Raw genomic sequence first — 14112 nt, 5'->3', positions numbered from 1 at the left:
TCGAACCCCTGGTCTCCAGGATCCTAGTCCAACACTCAAACCATTACATCACACTGGCTCTCGCAGTATAACTATACCCAGCTACAATACTGCTATAATTCTCCCAAAAAATGAAATGTTTGCATAAGTATAATCCTTATAAGTACAATCCTGCTTGTATAGTAATGCCTCACCTTTGAACTTCCAGTGGAAGCAGGCTAGAGGAAGGCATTTTGAAGAAAAAAAAAAGCATACCACACCTTCCTTTCTCACCATTTCTTTTGCACTGGCAGCTTTGTAACAGTTGCTCCTTGCTAATTATTCCAGCTGTAGGGGTGAGATCTTTGGGAGATAAAACTAATTGTGACTGTGCCATTTGACTAGCAGATCATGTGTATTTTTTCATTAACTTTCTGATCGGCCTAGAATAAACTCCTTCTAAAAAGTTGTTTTGGTTTTAATTTCAGGGAGCTCCGGTGGTATATGTGAAAAGAGCAAACTTTATTCTGATGGCAAAAAGAAATCCTTAAATACTGGCATCATCACCGTTCAGAACTATGGCTCCCACGTCCCTCCTAAGGTCTCTCACATCACCTTTGCGCATGAAGTGGGCCATAATTTTGGTTCTCCGGTAAGTATGGGGGCTGAGTCTCCATTTCTAGGTTGTCCAGCTTCTGTAGCTGACCAGGAACATTTGAGACTTGTGTCAAAATTGTCCTCCTCTAGACTTAAGTAGAACTGATGAGGATCACTTGGACTACTTCATACACCCAGATTTAGCATACCAAATACAGTGGTACCCCGGGTTACGAAAGTAATCCGTTCCGTGGAGCCCTTCGTAACCCGAAATCTTTCGCAAGCCGAAATTGCCATAGGCGCTAGCGCTGGAAGCCGCGATTCCGTGTGAAAAAGCGCCGAAAAGCACCAAAAATTTTTTTCGTAACCCGAAAAAAAAAACGTAACCCGAAACAGTTTTTTCTAATGGATTTTTTTCATAACCCGGAAATTTTGTAAGGCGGTGATTTCGTATCCCGGGGTACCACTGTATTGCCATTTCACTTAGATAATCAGAATTGGCCTAATGCATCACATTTCCTCTTAGTTCATGGTGCAATTTATGCCCTTTTGCAACAGAGCAGATGCTTTCATCTTACCTTACCTTGCTCACTGTGTGACGGGAGGAGCATATTGGTTTGTTTCTAGATGGTTTGGTTTTGGTACTCACACACCGCTGAGTCCTGTGTGTTAACTTTATGTCTACAGGATAGATGTTAACAAGGACTCTGCAGTGTTTTTACTGCTTAGTTGACAATGTTGTTGTTCTGATCTGGTTTTCCTGGTTGTGTTGATTTGTTATTTTTATTGTTATAAATAATAATAAATCAGTAGGAAATAACACACCACAGACTCAGCATGGCTCTCTAAGAATAGATTCTATGCAGGCTTCAGTGAAATGAACAGAAAAGTGAGATGAGGCTTCTGCAGCCATCGTGTCTGATCAATGTGTAGAGTGTAGTATTTATACAAACTTTGTCAGAATGTAAGCAATGTAAGTAACACAGGCTCTCTCACATAATGTGTAGAGCCAAATTTTCCTTTGTCTTCTGACTTTGCTTCTTACAGTGTGTAATCTGTAAATATTTTAAACTATAATGCCAGTGTTATAATTTTTAAAATGTTATAAATGTTGCTGTATAACATTTATAACATACTAACTTCTCTTTGTGTTGAGCAGCATGTTTAGCTGGAATATAAAACCAGTTAAAATCTGAAAATCCTCTGGTCTATTGAGAAAAGGGCAAGATATAAATCCCTTAAATAAATAAATAAATAAATAAATAAATAAAATATTTAGGTTAGGTTTGGACACCCACAACATGTTTTTTGCTTTATCTGTTCCCAGAGTGATGTGTTGCAGTTAAGTATGAATTTGGCTTCAGCTGCTATTGAGGTTGTTTGGGTCATGTAAATGAGACAAGGATTTTATAGCAGGTTTGTTACTAATGAATAAACTGTGATTAAAGTAACAGTAAGTTTAGACCATTGAATTAAAACAAATTAATGACATTGCTTATCAGTAGTACTTATATTAATGTTGTTTGAAGAGATTTTTTTCAGTGGATTACAGGAAAGTTGGATGCAGTACTGCAGCAGCCCCCCCCCCCCCCAATTGACCTCTTAGCCTAGAGATACTTCTTGGAACCCATTTCTCACTCTGACACTGTTGCCATCAGGATGATTTTAAAATTAAGCATTCTGTGTAGCTAAAACTGAAGATCTTTCTTTCTTTCTCCCCCCCCCCCCCCAAGCATGATTCTGGAACTGAATGCACTCCAGGAGAGTCTAAAAACCTGGGACAAAAAGAAAATGGCAATTACATCATGTATGCAAGAGCAACATCTGGAGACAAACTTAACAACAACAAATTCTCTAACTGTAGTATTAGAAATATCAGTCAAGTTCTGGAAAAAAAGAGAAATAATTGTTTTGTTGGTAAGTACATCCTCTGCCTCATCCTTCCAGTGTTTTTTGAGGAGAGGGAGGAAGGGAAGATGGTGTCCTTCTGGCATTCTGTCAGCTTTGAGATTCCCCAGCTTCTCATTTTAAGAAAGTGCCAGCGGGACGGACACACCAGATTGTCATTCAGTATAGAACCAAGCCATTAATGGCAACTGGGCTTGTTGTCCTCAAAGGGATGGTATAATGCTTCACATTGAAGGACCTTTTGAAAATAAAATTTGGTTGGGGGGGATCAGACAGCGTAGTGGAGCATTTATTTGACCTCCCCACATCCTCCATGAACATCAGTGCAAACCGATCCCCTCCTTCTTAAGCATCCATTCAAAAAAACAGGATATTCATATCTTGACACACAGACTTAGGAGAAGTGTCTTCCTTGCCCAGTGGCTGAGACCTAGTAGTGTGCTCTTAATCTGTGGCCAGCCCTCTCCCATTTCTGAGAGAGAAATGGCCCACAGATAGCCTACCTGTTGTATGCCCACCCTCAGCTTGAAGGAAACAATGCTCCTGTCCTATCAGTCTTTGCAGAAAGCAGTAGCCCACTACTCAGTCTGACTTGGTGCGGTGGTTCAGCTTTGTACTCTACAGAATGTTTGAGTTCAGCTTAGGCCCTTTCAGTCTGCATCACTGTTTCATTTTAAATGTTGGAGATGGAGTCTAAGATTGGGGCTGTTCAGCTTTTCCAGAAATTGGCGTGCAACATGCATTGCTTTTGTTAATAGCAGCTTATGAATACAGTACTTGGTTTCCCTTTGCATGGACTGTGGTTCAAAAGATGACGATGCTGCCATTCAGAAAACAATGGAATGGAAAGTGTCAGCTGCCTGGGTCACATACCAGGAGAAAGCTGAGGTACAAAATCCTCATGCTCTCAGGCACAAAGCTTTGTATGGTACTTCAGAATTCATCTTTTGAAGGGAATAACATGCTGTTGCATCTAATAAATAGCCACAGCTGTCCTGGACTGAGAGAATGATACTCTTAACTGGCTACTTTGAAGGATTTGCCTATTTATCTCAGTTCATGTCATCAGTGTACATGTATATCCATGTTTTCCATGATAGCTGCCTGGTATTTGAAGTATCTGGTGCTTTTCAGAATCCGGTCAGCCCATCTGTGGGAACGGACTGGTTGAGCAAGGAGAGCAGTGTGACTGCGGCTACAGCGACCAATGTAAGGACGAGTGCTGCTATGATGCAAACCAGGCAGAAGATAAGAAATGCAAGCTAAGGCCAGGGAAGAACTGCAGGTACGGATGTCTGTTGTGGTTTTAAACTCTTTGAGCTTGTGGCCCCCAAGCGTTGGGCTAGCAATGCTGTGTCCATGATCAGAAAAGGAGACTCCAGTCCAGAGCCTTGAAGCGAACTCATAGATATTTATAAGCCTTAGCCTGCCTGACGTTTCTCTGCGTATGCGTGTTTTTGGGCAGTGTTTAAAGAGACATTTTCTTAAGTTCTAGATTGACTTAAGGAGCCCTCCAGTGACAAATGTGTCTCCTTGATGCCATGCACCATGTCAGTTGCAATTATTTTCTGCCCCTTCAGGTTCCAACAACAAGTGAAGTCAGAAGAGAGGGCCTATACTCCACTTGCCCCAAGGCTGTGGAATGAGCCTTCCTCCCAGGCTTCATTTCCCCTGTGCTGTTGACCTTCCAAGGAGGGAGTCCGAATTTCATCTCTTGTGTTTTGGTTTTTGGCTCATGGGGCTCAGCTGTTTGCTTGCCTTCGTGTAGGGGCTGTTGTTGGTCTCTTGAACCTGTTTTAGTTGTTGCTGCTTTGACTGTTGAGAAGGCAACTAGTTTGAATAAGAAGGGAGTGCTCTTAGTAACACTCGTATACAGTATTAGAAGGCACTGCTCTTTTTAATGTCGATTTCTAAAGTTTTTGAGTGAAGCTAAAAACTGAAACTGATTGCAAATGTTACAAAGTGGTTAAAAAGAGCTCATTTAGCTTACCCCCATCCCTGGACCTTTCCAGCGCATGCTTACAGGCAAAGTAGGCTTCTGGGCTGTTTTCATGCTGATGTGCAGCACAAGGTCCTGAGTGGTGGAACCCATTGGAGTGATGTGCCTTCAGTCTATTCTCTTTCTCCTTCTTAGTCCCAGCCAAGGCCCCTGTTGTACGCCGTATTGTGTATTCAAGGGTTCAGGGGCAAAGTGCCGGAATGATTCTGAGTGTGCGGAGGAAGGAAGGTGCAACGGAACGTCTTCTTTCTGTCCAACATCTGCACCTAAGCCTAACTTGACAGAGTGCAACAGAAACACACAAGTTTGCATAAATGGCGTAAGTCTTCTTCCTAGATTGGTTTTGCAGAAAAGCTAAAGGAAAGGTGAACATTAACTTCCATAGTTCTGCTCTGGAGCAAGTAGTGTTGCCCCCATGGTAAAAAGCACCATATACTCAGATTGGCTCACCCTCTATAACTCCTAGCTTATGTTAATAAGTCATATGGCAATGGTATGCTCAGGCTTCCTACTGACTGGCTTTGGTTTTACCTGGCCTGTATTGGAAGAGTGGAGTGTTCCACTAGCTCAACTGCCCTGCTTAATTTTTGAAGACTCAGAAAACTTTCTCAACTTGGAGCAAGGTCCCTTAGAGCAAAGCTGGTGCACTGCTGAGGTGCATCCAGTTCTCAGCATCCTCTTCTTTCTTTGGATTCTCTAAAGTGTTTCTTTGAGGTCCAGTCAATTTAAGAACTTTTCATTTTGTTTCCAGTCTGGGAAAAGGATTGTTTTTGTACCCAGAAATTTCAAAATACCATTGTAGTAATACAGTATTCTGCAGTTTCCTTGTGATATGAATGACTGTGCATAAGTGTGGTTAAAACAAAACCTATTTGGTTAATAGTTGTATGCTTCCTTCCCAGCAATGTGCCGGCTCCATCTGTGAGAGGTATCGTTTGGAGGAATGTACATGTGCTAGCACTGATGCCAAGGACGACAAAGAGTTATGCCACGTCTGTTGCATGGAAAAAAGTAAGCCCTGTTCCACTGAAACCTTAAGCTAGCAAGCTTGGATCCAAAAGCTCCAGTTTCACCATCCTCTGTTTAGTAAACTTTTGAGGAACAACAAAGGAATTAACCAATGGGTAGATAGGGGAGCAGATTTCTCACTACTCCAGAGCTACTACTGCAGCATTCTCCATTAATTTGGTTATTGATCTTTCTAAAATGTTAATTTGCCCTAACCATCAGATTCCAGTCAGAGATGAGTAGCATAAAACACAGATTTCACAGATGCTCAGGACAGTGGACCCTTGTTACACGCTGGTGTTTGGTTCCAAGATCCCCCGTGTATAACAAAATCTGTGTATGCTCAAGTCCCATTAAATATAATGACACACTAAAATGGTGTCCCTTATTAAAAAAAAAAATCAAGGTTTGATATTTGAAATTTATACTTTTTTGGGACATGTTCAAACTGTGTAAAAAAATCAATGTATAAGAAGGGCCGACTGTATGCAAGTTGAAATATTTTCATACTGGTATCAGACCAGCAATAGTGAAAACTGAAGGTGTGTAAGGTAACTGCAGTCAGGGTAACCCTTTCAGTGTTTGGCTTAATCCCACTTTGAGACCTCTTCAGTTACTCAAGACTCACTCCCTAGGCATCTGATTTTATTGCTTTTCCAAAAAATAACATCCATCCTCTGTTAATTTCTGACTTATCCAGTGCGTCCAGAGACATGTGCAAGTACAGGCTCTGATGCCTGGAAGGAATACTTCAACCACAAAACCATTACGCTACAGCCTGGGTCACCCTGCAATGATTTCAAGGGTTACTGTGATGTCTTCATGAGGTGCCGGTTGGTGGATGCTGACGGTCCCCTGGCCAGACTAAAGAAGGCCATTTTCAATCCAGAGCTGTATGAAAACATTGCGGAGTGGATAGTGGTAAGTTTAAGAGTCTCTTGCACTAAGCAATGAATTAAAATTTTAAAAATTTGATTTTGTAAGATTTCTTTCAGTTTTGTATAGGTGGGTTTTAAAATATTAGCTATCACAAAATGTTACCATGAAAGGTTGGTATTGTGCTATCAAAAAGACATAGGGCATTTCACAACATCACAGCAACTATTTCTTTGTATGTAATATTTAGGGGGGGGGGTAAGTGCGAGATTCACAAGGATGTTGAATGGAAATCTAGTTTGTCCCAAGTGGAGCATTTGCTAGCCCAGCAAATATGTTGTGTTTTTTCCCTGCCGGTCTTCCTTTGTGATTATTTTGCCCCAAGATTCATATATGCCAGTTTTCATTGGGTGAAGATAATGTTTCAAACATTAATGAGCTTCATGTAAAAGAAGTGACAACATAGTGACAATTTGTCCTAGTTTTCACAAGACAAGTTGTGGGACGTTGCACATGCGTTTTGGCCAGCATCCTGTTAGTGATCTCTGTGTATGTAAATTGCAACTTATATATATGCAAGACCCTTTTCCCAGCAGACAGGGTCCTAACCTCCTGTATTCTGGGTTAGGCTCCTCCTATTCAGTCCTGTAGGCAGGGACAATAAACAAAAGACCAGCCCCCTATATAGAGAGGAGCTAGCCCCCTTGGGCCTCAGTCTTGTTCCTGCCTACGCTCCTAGCAGGATGTGTCTCTTCAAGCCAGCGAAGTTTTTCCTTTCTCCGAAAGCGGTTTGAGAGTTTTGTTGGCCTTCCCTTCTTCTCCTCTCTCCTGCCTTTCCCCCCTTCCTTGGTGGTGGCTATGGCAGAGGACCCCAAGACCACCGGTTAAGGGTAATTCTTAGCTTAGGCTTCCCTAGCTCAGGGTCTGCCGGCTCAACAGAGGGAGCTGGCTTCAGAGGGAGACTCATTGTTGCTCTGCAACTTCTTCACTACAGCCACACCAGTCCTTTTCTTCTCTTCGTTTTCTCTTGATGCCTTGGAAGCATGAAGAAAGGCTTAATATGGCAAGGGCTCCCAGGATTGGAGAAAGGTCTTGGCTTTGCCCATGAATCTCCCTCTCCTCCAAAGCTGCCCCCCTTTCATGGTGGGAGCACAGGAGATTTCTGTAAACAGCATTGCAGCACATGGGAGCCGTGGGAACAGATGGTGAGGGGTATCCCCTCCATGTCTCTGTTTCTCCACATCACCTCTGCCCAGCCCGTTTAGGGCCAGGGATCAGTGAGGAAACTGGCTAGAAGTTATGGAAACATCTCATCATCTCAGCCCAGCCCATTAGGGTCAGGGTTCAGAGGACAGGCCAGCCAAAAGCAATGGCAAAGGATTTCTTTGCATCACTTCTGCCAGCCTGAAACAGGGCCAAGGTCAGAGAGGCAAGCCAGCCAGAAGATACAGGAGAATGGTGAGTACCAGGGGCCCTCTCTATCCAGCCACCATTGCCAGATCTAATGCCCTCACTCAGGGCAGGCATTGCCATGAGGCCTCTGCCATGGCCATTGCAGGCACTATGCCTAAGGTTTGGGACTCTGCCAGGAGGGCAGATGGGGGCAAAAACCCTTGGTCTCCCCCTTCTTCACATGGTGGTGTTGCCAGGGCTCCTGCACATTCCTTTTGAATTCTTATAATGAGATGGTGTGTAAGGAGGCAGAGGACTTCTCTATGTTGTACAGCCACATGGCTGTAAAGGAAGCTAGACTTGGCCCAGCAGGAGCTGAAGCTTCTGACTCTAAAATGGTCTTTTTTGGCTGCCACAGAGCATCCCACAAAAAGCACAAAATGGTTTCATGTCCTCCCCAGAGAGAGCATGGCCTCTGCCACCCAATTCTAAACAGAGGCTGGAGGGCCATCTATCAGTTATGCTTTGATTGAGAGTTCCTGCATGGCAGAATGGGGTTGGACTGGATGGCCCTTGGGGTCTCTTCCAACCCAAGGATTCTTTGAGAGCACATGGATACAAATCCTCCTGTGTTCCCTCCTCAAAAATTACAACAACAAAAAAGGGGGAAACCAGTTGTCTGTATCATGGGTGGAGAGTTCCCTTCACCAATTGTGTTTGGTTGCCCTGAACTGTGGCACTCTTGAGAGAGCAGCTGGAGCACTTGGCCTCTCCTTTCCATCAGAGATTATCCTTTCTCAGGATACAGACATACCTCAAGTAAATGGGGAGCCATGTCCCACAGCAGCCCCTCTGCCCTTCCCAGCTACCTATGCAAGTGTTAAGGGAGTTGAGGACCAAGCCAGCTTCTATCATGCAGCCAGGTTACTATAAAGCCTGCCAGAGATTGAAAGGGCTAAGCTTCTAAACCCCAGCTTGAAGTTGGGGCTGTTTCAAACATAAATAAAACAAAATGCCCTGTGAATATCAGGGCTACACTACAGGCCATATGCAGCTATCTACCCATGGTTACAAATGGTCTTCAGTCACTGCTAACTTAAGAGCAGTTTCCTCGGTGCCTGGAAGAAGCCATTGCCCAGGCAGCCTCCCTTGATGGGGCAAATAAAGGAGGGGAGAGCCCCCACAGCAACAGGTCTGGGGGCTCAGATTTCAAGAGATACTGGTTAACTTTTTCTGGTGTTCATTTTATTACTGTTAGCCCATGAGGTTTGAGTTGTGCTCTTTTGTTTCACCTCCTCTCCTTTTTACCAGGGCAGAGAAGATACTTGGAAAGTAAGTCATCTAGGGAGAGGGCTAGCCATAAAAGCCATGTGATGACTTTTCTTCCCTCCTCATGGGCCTCCATCCCTGCCTCCATTAGGGCCAGAGCCTTTTTGCCTTAGCTGGAACAGCCTAAGACATAAGATGAGCACATGGTTCCCTCCCCTGTGCAAACTGGTATCAGCCATATCACTTCTCATTAAGAGCATAAGCTTTAACAATACAGTTTCTTCCATGAGATGGTTCTCACTAATACAGGTGGTTAAGAAAAAATCTTAATCAGAAAACAAACAAACAGCTTCCTCCACATCCTGGGAGAAACCTCCCTTCCCCCATGAGTGTTTTAAAACATAAACTCAGTTTTTTTTCTGCTGAGAAGTTGCTTCAAATCCCATTCAGACATCCTGTAGAGCCCTGAAGGGTCTGCCACAAAGAGCACAATTGCCTCTTACCTTGTCTAGATAGTTACATTTTTAAATAAGAACGCCTGCTGATGGGCTTACCATTCAACTGCTCCCTGGTTTGGTTGTGACAAGGTCTATCATTTATATCAGGGGTAGGCAACCTTTTTGAGCCGGGGGGCCGGGTTGCTATCCCTCAGACAACTGGGGGGCTGAAGCCAGGGGTTGGAGCTTCCACCCTCCGGGGGCGGGGCTGCGTGCCGAGGTGGAGCTTCCACCCTCTGGGGGTGGAGCCACATGCCGGGGCGGAGCTTCCACCCTCCGGGGGCCAGACCTCCTCCTCTTTGCCGGCCCCTGACGGGGCCCCAGGCCCTGTCAGAGGCTGGGAAAGAGCCGGCGGGGGCTGCCTGCACTGGAGGCCTCCCCCTCTTTGCCGGCCCCTGACAGAGGCCGGCAAAAAAGCCAGTGGGGGCTGCCAGTGCTGGAGGCCTCCTCCTCTTTGCTGGCCCTAACGGGGCCCCAGGCCCCGTCAGAGACCAGCAAAAAAGTCCTAGAGGCCCCTTGTTGGACGGCCCCAGCAATGGCATCGGGCCTCCCAGAGGCCCGCCGCCAGAGCCCTGTTGCAGGGCCCCGGCCACCGCAACGGGCCTCCTACAGGCCGCCGCCAATGGCGGCGAAGTCTCGTGCGACCTTTCCGTGGTTGTGTGAGACTTCGCCTCTACGAAGCTGCCATTTTATTTCTCAAAATGGCAGCAAAGTCTCGAGCAACCTAGAGAAAGGTCGCGTGAGACTTCAGCGCCATTTTGAGAAATAAAATGGCGGTGCCTGGAACGGCGAAAAGCTGCAAGCGGCGGCAGCAGCAGGACTGTGCAAGGCCCGGCTGAAAGGCCTCTGCGGGCTGCATCCGGCCCACAGGCCGGAGGTTGCCAACCCCTGATTTATTTGATGAATTGGGCTCAAGGCCATGAAGGTTCATGCTGCCAATCTCTTTCTTTTACTACAAGATTCCTTTGCATACTGTTGGGCATGCCTTGATTGTGATTTCCTGCATGACAGGGGGTTGGACTTGATGGCCCTTGTGGTCTCATCCAACTCCATGATTCTAGGGCGGGTTACAGACCACCACTTTGAGGTGGTCTCCCGCCGGTGCCATTTGCTCCGTGAGGGAGCCGCAGCAGCCACACTGTTCAGCTGCCGCGCGGAGGAAAAAAGAAGCTCCATTTTGGAGCTTCTTTTTGTGGCGCCTCTATGACGTCGCGAGGCGCCTGGGGTGGACTCGCGACATCATAGGCACCGTGCGATGTCCGGACACACAGCGTCCGATACGTAAAGATGGTGGCGCCCGTATGAACAGGGCGCCGCCATCTTGTACGTATTCTATACGTACTAGGGTTAGGGGGGTGCGGAAGCACCGCCCCTTCCTAACCCTAGTACGTATAGAATACGTACTAAATGGCGGTGTGTAACCCGCCTAGGATTTTATTGTTATATGGTTAGCTGCTGTGTGGATGAGTGTCTTATCCCTGACTGGGTTTTCATGTCAAGGTCTGGTCCAAACACCACCATTGTCCACTGCCTTGTGAGGCTGGGAAAATGGACTTCCTAGCACCTATGCCTTGTTTTCTGCCAACACATGTGCTCGGATTTAATATACCCTACTGCTCTATATAGAGACTTACACCAGCCACCTGTATGCCCACAGCTTGTGTGTGTGTGTGTATTTAAAAAAAAACAGAAACAGAAAACAACAACACCAAACTGTGATTTTACTATTTTATATAGGAGACTCCATTTTACTATGCTATTATATCTTATGTGACTTGAGCTTCCATGGATTTGGTATCCATGCAAAGTCCTGAATCCAACTCCAGTACATATTGAGGGCCCACTATACTATTTAAAATTTAGGTTTATTTTCCTTTGACAGATCCTTTTTGTGGAGAAAATTCTCTCCTCGAAATTAGAATACCAGAGGGCTATCCTTGTCAAGCCCTCTGTCCCCTTTTCATGACTCCTTAATAAGCAGTTCATTCAGCCAGGAGGCCCCTCAGCCTTCCTCTAGGTCAGTGGTTCCCAACCTTCCTAATGCCGCGACCCATTAATACAGTTCCTTATGTTGTGGTGACCCCCAACCATGAAATTATTTTCCTTGCTACTTCATAACTGTAATTAAATAGATATTTTCCAGTGGTCTTAGGCGACTCCCATAAAAGGGTCCTTCGACCCCCAAAGGGATCCCGACCCACAGGTTGGGAACCACTGCTCTAGGTTGATAATAGTCTGCTACATGGAGTTGGGCAATTTTTGAAGCCTGTCAGAAATTTGCAGGGCGGCCACATGGAAATCGCATTCGACCTTCATAAGACATTACAAACTGGACATGTCTGAGTCTGCTGAGGCGTCATTTCGAAGGATAGTCCACCAACAGATTGTGTCAGGGGCCACAGTCTCCTAGCAGCACTTCTCTCCCGCTTCAAGAGGGCTTTTGTAAATCCCAGAATACAGGAGGTTAGGACCTGTCTGCTGGGAAAACGAATGTTCATTTCCAGCAGACAAGGGTCCTAACATCCTGCCCACTCGGGTGCTGCCTGCGGCCTCCAACCCTGCCTGCCTGTTGGTGGACCTGCTTTGTTCTTCTTGTTGCTGGATTGGTTTTCTGAGTTCTTGTTTGTTCTTGGACTAGTTTTTCTAAGGTGTTCTAGTTAACCCTTAGCTGATGTTATTAAAGTTCAGTTCCTTGATGTACATTACTACTCGCTTGGCTTGTTATTGACTGAGGCCCAGGGGGGCTAGCTCCTCCCTATATAGGGGGCTGGTCTTTTGTTTATTGTCTCTGCCTACAGGAGCGAATAGGAGTAGCTTAACCCAGAATACAGGATGTTAGGACCCTTGTCTGCTGGAAATGAACGTATCATGGGTAAGTACCAACGTTCGTTTTTAGGCTATTCTGTTGTCCTTGTGCTCCACGCAAAACCCTTCCACACCTGATGATTGTCAAGCGCCACAAGGGGCCTCTGCTGTTCCTTCCTATGGGGTGGGGAGGAACAGAGGCAAGGGAGGGGATTCAGTCTGTGAGGGCCTGGTTTCTCTGGGCTCTAGGAACAAGGAAAATGGGGGCACACTCCATTTGAGAGGAGGGCACCCTCATTCCCCCGCCACAGACCGAACTGCAGCCAGCTGCTTCTCCATGGTCTGAATCGCCTTCTCCTCCCTCCTTTTTCCATGGAAAAATGGCAGCTGCATGGGGCCCTTCCAACGTAGGATCTCGGTCTTTGTATGGAAATTAGCATAATTGTGTACCAGAGACTATTAAGTGTTGTGCAAATAGGGAAAACAACAGTGTTATGATAAGAAGACTTTGCAATAGCTTTCCTTGTGAGTGCTGTTGGATTTTCCCCCTTTCAGAATGCAAAAGAGAATATGGCCAAATTGAAATGAAAAGAAATTGTTCCCATTACAGGGCTTTGTCAGAGTAAATTAATGGGAATTCCCAGGTTGAGAAATTTAAATTCCATATGTGTAACACAAGCTCAGTGGCTGGTGAAACGTCAGGAATAAACTCTTCTAGAACATGGCCACATAGCCCAAAAAACCCACAAAAAAATATGGATGCCGGCCATGAAAGCCTTTGACTTCTTGTTATTGATAAAGTGCATCGTCCAGAGACAAGACCTTTGCCTGTGTCCTTTAACTCCGAGGGGCTGATGCTTTCCCTATTAATCAGGTGAAACTCCTTGCCCCTGCTTCATCCTGGCTGGTGGCTTCTTCTCGTCCAGGTGTCTCCCCCAGTCTTTCTTTCCATTCCTGCGCACTTGCGCTTGCTGGGTCCATTCTGTCTTGCCTGGTGTCCAGCCAGCCTCCATGCCTGTGCTCCGTCTAATGAGGCCGCATGGGAGCCAGGTCATGCTGTTAGCTCTTCCTCAGCAGTTCTTAGCTTTGTGTGCAGTAAATGGTTATGGGTAGATGTTTTCATTTTTTTTGGTTTTGGGTGCTCTCTGATTTCAGAAGCTTGAATTCACTGCAGCTACTGCTGTTTACATTTCAGGCTTGTACGCTGCTAATAGTTGAGTCATTTCATTTTCCTACCTTGCTTACAGTACCTCTCCCCATCTTAGACTGAGTCTGGCAAATATAATTGCTGGTGAAATATTAGACCTTTTGGGGCCTGTATGTTTTGTCATACCAGACTGTACTCTGTTGCTTGGAATTTGGTAGGGTGGACTCACCTTACCTATGCCAACTTACCTTTGCCACTCATCAAAAACGATTCTGTGTATCTCATGCATCCACATACACACAGAGAGAGCCATTAAGTCTGGCCATTCCCAGTGCTGGTTAATATTCCTCTCTGTGTGTCTCCAGATTAGCCCAAGCTGAAGGCAGCTTACTTTTTGTGAGGATAATTTCATTAATGGCTGCTTTTGCATTCAGCTGAAATTAAAACTGAGTTAAAGCCAGAGAGTGTATAGAAGAAATGTGGTTCCCCTGCCCGCAAACCCACAATAATTGGGTTACTTCTCTTTAAGTAGCTTTTGCTGCACAGTCTCTGAATTGCTGTAGTGCAGCACTGAGTGCTGTTTGCCCAACTTCCAGTTATGTACAGTTAAGGAGGGAGCGATCAGGCAGACCCAGCAACATCAGGGACTGCCTGAA

General features: G+C 45.6%; 1 protein-coding gene across 2 annotated transcripts in view; it reads left to right on the top strand.

Moving 5' to 3' along the window:
- The window catches only part of ADAM10 (ADAM metallopeptidase domain 10), a 48248-nt gene that overhangs the window by 29363 nt on the left and 4773 nt on the right, over positions 1 to 14112 (top strand). For both annotated transcript variants that reach the window (XM_042471379.1, XM_042471380.1), the window contains exons 9-14: positions 447 to 610; positions 2289 to 2472; positions 3598 to 3748; positions 4598 to 4781; positions 5365 to 5473; positions 6171 to 6391. In XM_042471379.1, the coding sequence (XP_042327313.1) occupies positions 447 to 610; positions 2289 to 2472; positions 3598 to 3748; positions 4598 to 4781; positions 5365 to 5473; positions 6171 to 6391 (1013 nt within the window). The remainder of the gene's footprint in view (positions 1 to 446; positions 611 to 2288; positions 2473 to 3597; positions 3749 to 4597; positions 4782 to 5364; positions 5474 to 6170; positions 6392 to 14112) is intronic.

This window comes from Sceloporus undulatus, chromosome 6 (genome assembly GCF_019175285.1).
Source record: "Sceloporus undulatus isolate JIND9_A2432 ecotype Alabama chromosome 6, SceUnd_v1.1, whole genome shotgun sequence".
In the NCBI taxonomy this organism is placed as follows: Eukaryota; Metazoa; Chordata; class Lepidosauria; order Squamata; family Phrynosomatidae; genus Sceloporus; species Sceloporus undulatus.
Note: the sequence above shows the minus strand (reverse complement) of the source record. Positions and strands in the feature narration are given on the sequence as shown.